Source organism: Nematolebias whitei, chromosome 15 (genome assembly GCF_014905685.2).
Source record: "Nematolebias whitei isolate Nwh7 chromosome 15, NemWhi1, whole genome shotgun sequence".
NCBI classification, from domain to species: domain Eukaryota; kingdom Metazoa; phylum Chordata; class Actinopteri; order Cyprinodontiformes; family Rivulidae; genus Nematolebias; species Nematolebias whitei.
In genome coordinates this window covers 31,537,114-31,542,149 of record NC_056512.1, presented here as the reverse complement: position 1 = coordinate 31,542,149, position 5,036 = coordinate 31,537,114, and the positions used below count along the sequence as shown (strand labels likewise).

Here is a 5,036-nt window from a genome sequence, read left to right as displayed (position 1 = left end):
CAAAACAACTTAAACAAAACTCCAGTTTTGATGCATTTCTGTTGATAATGAACCAAAACTACTGAAATAGTAGTACGTTTGTTAGAAAAATATTCCTGTCATCAGATCTCAGTCAGCTTCATTGCAGCTGAACACCGTGTTACACTGAACATAACATCAGCTGGTGGACATAAATACAGTACAGTAATATTATATTCACAAAATACTAACAATAAGATGTTCATCTTACTTGTAAAAAGTTATCCCCCGAGACCGGACGTCAACAGTCCGTCGATTAGAACAGAAATAAGCTGCGAAGTGCTGAGACATCTTCTGATTTAACTGAATAAGACGACCGTTCCAAGATGGCGGCCGAAACTCCTTCGCCGCAGCAGCCAATGAGGGATCTAGTGTTTATATCTATGACTTAACACACCAATGTGAAGTTACCGGAAACCGGAGATTTCCATTTCTCATCGGGCAGATTTCTGAACGCCCTACTACGTCATTTTCAAGCGCCCTCTCAGGTCCTGCCTGCTTTCAAAGCGTGTGTCCCTAGGTCGACCTGTTCATGTCTACCCTCTCCAACTGAATATCAGTCATGTCCCGTTGTCTCGTTCTGGCTCGGTTCGCGCTCGGTTCTTTCCAGAAAACAAATTTACGGTTATTGTCATGTGCACGAGGCCTGAACAACCGAAGTGTCTCGCGCCCCTTGACTGGAGGTAAGTGGTGGTTCGTCAATTAGCATAGTTAGCTTAGCGTAACCGACATCGACAAGCACTTACAAAACTTTTATTTTCTATTATCAAAACGAGCTTTTTGTTTCAAGATCTTACACCTACATGTATAACAAGAAAACCTGGTCAAGTTTATATTTTTTAACCAAAATATAACCATATTATACATTGAAGAGCGAGTAGTTTTGACCGGCACAATGCAAAACCACTATTCCAATAAGCCAATCTTGCAATCTTTGAAGAATTTCTTAAGGATTTTTCAAACTATACATTTTTGGACATTTTCTGCCTTTTCAATTATTTTGAGTTCAGTCTTTGTAGTACACCACAATGTGTGAGGTTGAAAATGATCGTGTCTGAATATTATGAATGTAGGAAGTGAGAAAACAAATCTAGCAAAGACCTGACAGAACCTGATGCATCATCCTTCAGTTAATCATCTGATTGTCATGCTTTCAGCTAGTAGCTCTTTTGAAAACCACCCTGTTGAAGCTAAAATATTAAATGTCTGTTAAATATATATTTTAATAGATTTAAAAAAAATTCTTGTATCAAACTGCTAAAAAGTGCTTAAAGATCCTATTTCAGATGTTTGTTTGTTTTTGTGCCAAGGTGTTTGTTTTGATTTACTTCACTGGTTTATTAATTGAGTTTGAGCCTTTTTGTCCCTGAATGATTTGTTGGTCAGAAAAAAAAAGTAAATTATTACTTTGCAAATAGTCAGGTTCTGGACTGAAAGTGACTGGGTGAAAATTGAGTGAAAAAGCAACCAATGTAAACAAACGAACAAAAAACAACTTTTGGATAATTTTGTTTTCTTGGAAGCAAAGTGCAATGAAATGAGGAATGACTAGAGATTTCTCCTCAATAATGTTGATGTCTGAAACCATTTGCCCCAAGCCAAGTAGCACTAAATTGAGTGACTTGTGTATTAGAGCTAATAATTTTCATTTACTGATCAAATGACAACTTTCTAACCCAACTCATGTAGGTGGGTCTTTGCAAACATATTTCAAATTCAGCATTATGATTAAAATAATTCCACGCAACTATTTTGGTAGCTGCAATATCATTTCATCTCAGAAATATTAATCAGCGCCTTACTTTGTTTTGCTTTCACCTGTATTTCCTCCTGTGTAGCTTAATGTGCTCAAGGCCTGTTCTTGTAGGTTATTGATGTTAAGAAAAACAAATGGTGTTCAAGCTAAATTTAAGTATCAGAAATGTGATATTTGTAGGTCCTTTATTAAAATGTACCTCTGTCTTGTGAAACCACCTCACCATCATACCCTCTTGTCATCAGGCTTGCAGGTTAGACAGCTGCAGAGGTGGAGCAGTCCACATCAGTTGTGGGGGCCGCAGTCGTCCTGTCTGGGCTTCTGCCAGCAATCTTACTACAGCACTCAGGAGGTGGAGAAGGAACCAGAGAAAGAATTGGAGAAAGAGCCGGAGGAGGAGCCTCTGCACACCATCATCAGCGATACAGAGTCTGTGCAAGGTGCTTGAACAGCTGCTGACATAGATTTTTATCTTTCTCTAACTTTAAGACACAAATTTCATATTTTTTAAATTTGTTTTATGCTGTCACACACACCCCCCCCCCCCCCCCAGGCAGTTTCTCTAAACATGAATTTCAAGCTGAAACTAAAAAACTTCTGGACATTGTTGCCAGGTCCTTGTACTCTGAAAAAGAGGTAAGATTCTGTGCAAGGTGAGGAATATGTTTCCTTTCCTCACTGATGATCACCTTTAACAATAACTGCTCTTTTAGGACTGATATTCGGGTTGTTTCTCCTCCCACCAGGTGTTCATCAGAGAGCTGATCTCTAATGGCAGCGACGCTCTGGAAAAGCTGCGGCACAAAATGATCACATCCAGTGGGGAAACGGCTCCATTGGAGATCCACCTGCAAACTGATGCTTCAAAAGGAACATTTACCATCCAGGTACACACACACTCTACAACTTCAAGCTTTTATTTTCTACATGAGAAAGAATAAACTTGGAAATTGCTGAAATAAAGACAAAAGCAATCATCAGATCTGAATAACAGGTTGTTTATTGTGAAAATATTGTCTGAAATTACAGGGGAAATTGTTGCATTTTGTTTTTTTGCTGATATTTACGGAGAAACGTTTCCACAATGTTTGCCTCCACCAGCACCCTAAAAATACTCTTAAAAAAAACCTTAGCACTTTTATTTGATATGTTAACAGTTTAATTTTAGCCTGTTAAAATATCAAGAAACAGTTTTGTTTGGAAGGTTTTCATGTTCATTTTTCGGGACTTTAAATTTATGCTTATTTAGTTTCCATAATTTTGCTCTGCAACACTTGATAAAAGCAAATCCTTAGACTGATAAAAACTGTTAAATGCCAAATTGTAGTAGCAAGTGTAACAAGATGAATCAAAGTCATTGGTTTTAAAAACTGAACGTGACCTATTATCCACTGCCACCTGGTGGATCAATGTGGTAGAGCAGGCTACAGTAATTTTAATTTGACTTGGACTGTTTTTACTCGTCTAGGATACTGGAGTTGGTATGAACAGTGAGGAGTTGGTGGCTAACCTGGGTACCATCGCACGCTCAGGTTCCAAGGTGAGTCCTCTTGTGCAACAAATAAACTACCTTTGTGCTTTTTCTTTCTGTTCTGCATTAAACTTCAGCTTTTACACTGATTGAGATGTTTTTTTATGTTTACTTGGTTAAAACTTAACATTTGAGTTGAAGCACTGAGAAATGAAGAGCTCAATTTTTTTTTTTGTTCAAAGCAGAATTACTTTGATTCTATTTCCTCCACATCGCAGGCATTCTTGGATGCACTGCAGAACCAAGCGGAGGCTAGCAGCACCATCATTGGTCAGTTTGGAGTCGGCTTCTACTCCGCCTTCATGGTGGCTGACCATGTTGATGTTTTCACCCGCTCTGCAGAGCCTGATGCACCTGGATACAAGTGGTCTTCAGATGGGTAAATGCAATTTAAATGCTTTTTTTTTTTTTGCTCTCTCGTTAAGATGAGGTTAAGAGAAATCTCCTGTAAAGTGAGTGGAAAATAATCAGTTTTAATCTTCAAACATTTCTCTCGTTGTTCTCAGCTCAGGAGTTTTTGAGGTTGCTGAAGCCAGCGGCGTTCAGCAGGGGACTAAAATCGTGCTTCACCTCAAAGATGATTGCAAAGAGTTTTCTTCTGAGGACAGAGTTAAAGGTTAAACAGCCAGTGTGGCTTTATTAAACAAATCTCACCTGTGTGCCACAAAAAGTCTCTGTTCACTGAATGACAATCGGTAATTCTGTTTCAGAGGTTGTAACAAAGTACAGCAACTTTGTCAGCTTCCCCATCTTCCTGAACGGCCGGAGGCTCAACACGCTGCAGGTGAGCTGCAGTTCTGTTCATCTCTTTGGGATAATTTAAAAATTCTCATTTCATTTTACAATAAGTACAGATTTTTTTTTATTCTTAGCAATGTTTCTGTGGCCACTATAGTGAAAGATTGTCCAAAATTTATAAATCTGTTGCACTTGTCCTGATGGAAATAATGAATAAATAGAAAAAAGTAGAAGTTGTTTCAAAATACAGATTTATTTATTTGTTTTTTGAGTTTAACACAAATATCCCATCAAGCCCAGACAGGTAATGTTGATCTGTAGAAAACATTTAAATCAAATCTATTTCTCATTATTGTGAATAAGAACTTTAACACATTTTAAGCTGTGATCATCTAGTTTGAGAGCTGAATGAGAGAAACTGTTTTTTTTTTTTTTTTTTTCAGGCCTTGTGGATGATGGATCCGAAGGAGATCAGTGACTGGCAGCACGAAGAGTTCTATCGTTACGTCGCTCAGGCCTACGACAAGCCCCGCTACACTCTGCACTACCGCGCCGACGCCCCACTCAACATTCGAAGTATCTTTTATGTACCTGAGTCGGTAAGGAGTGTTTGAATATATGTTTCAATGATATTTTTAATAAAAAGCTCCTAAAAGTTTTGTAACGTAGAATTAATGAAGATGATGTTCCAGTTTATATTCGATTCAGGAATTATGCAATAAATAAGTTGAGTATTTTTATTTTATTTTATGAGCATAAAAGGTGTTTATCTTTCGATTTAAAGAGTGAATTGTGTTAACAGAAGCCGAGCATGTTTGACGTGAGCAGGGAGATGGGCTCCAGTGTGGCTCTGTACAGCAGGAAGGTCCTGATCCAGACCAAAGCCACCGATATCCTGCCCAAATGGCTGCGCTTCCTGAGAGGTCTGCATCCTCCTACCTGCTGTCTGTTTTAATCTGCATCCTCCTGCCTGCTGCCTGTTTTAATCTGCAT

At 38.5% G+C, this 5,036-nt stretch overlaps 1 protein-coding gene across 1 annotated transcript in view; it reads left to right on the top strand.

The window, feature by feature from the left end:
* Nucleotides 1-509: 509 nt before the first annotated feature.
* The window catches only part of trap1 (TNF receptor-associated protein 1), an 8,190-nt gene continuing 3,663 nt past the window's right edge, over nucleotides 510-5,036 (top strand). The window contains exons 1-10 of the mRNA XM_037688987.1: nucleotides 510-701; nucleotides 2,020-2,214; nucleotides 2,328-2,410; nucleotides 2,521-2,661; nucleotides 3,243-3,314; nucleotides 3,524-3,684; nucleotides 3,812-3,921; nucleotides 4,016-4,089; nucleotides 4,487-4,642; nucleotides 4,846-4,966. Of these exons, the coding sequence (XP_037544915.1) occupies nucleotides 581-701; nucleotides 2,020-2,214; nucleotides 2,328-2,410; nucleotides 2,521-2,661; nucleotides 3,243-3,314; nucleotides 3,524-3,684; nucleotides 3,812-3,921; nucleotides 4,016-4,089; nucleotides 4,487-4,642; nucleotides 4,846-4,966 (1,234 nt within the window). The 5' untranslated portion in view covers nucleotides 510-580. The remainder of the gene's footprint in view (nucleotides 702-2,019; nucleotides 2,215-2,327; nucleotides 2,411-2,520; nucleotides 2,662-3,242; nucleotides 3,315-3,523; nucleotides 3,685-3,811; nucleotides 3,922-4,015; nucleotides 4,090-4,486; nucleotides 4,643-4,845; nucleotides 4,967-5,036) is intronic.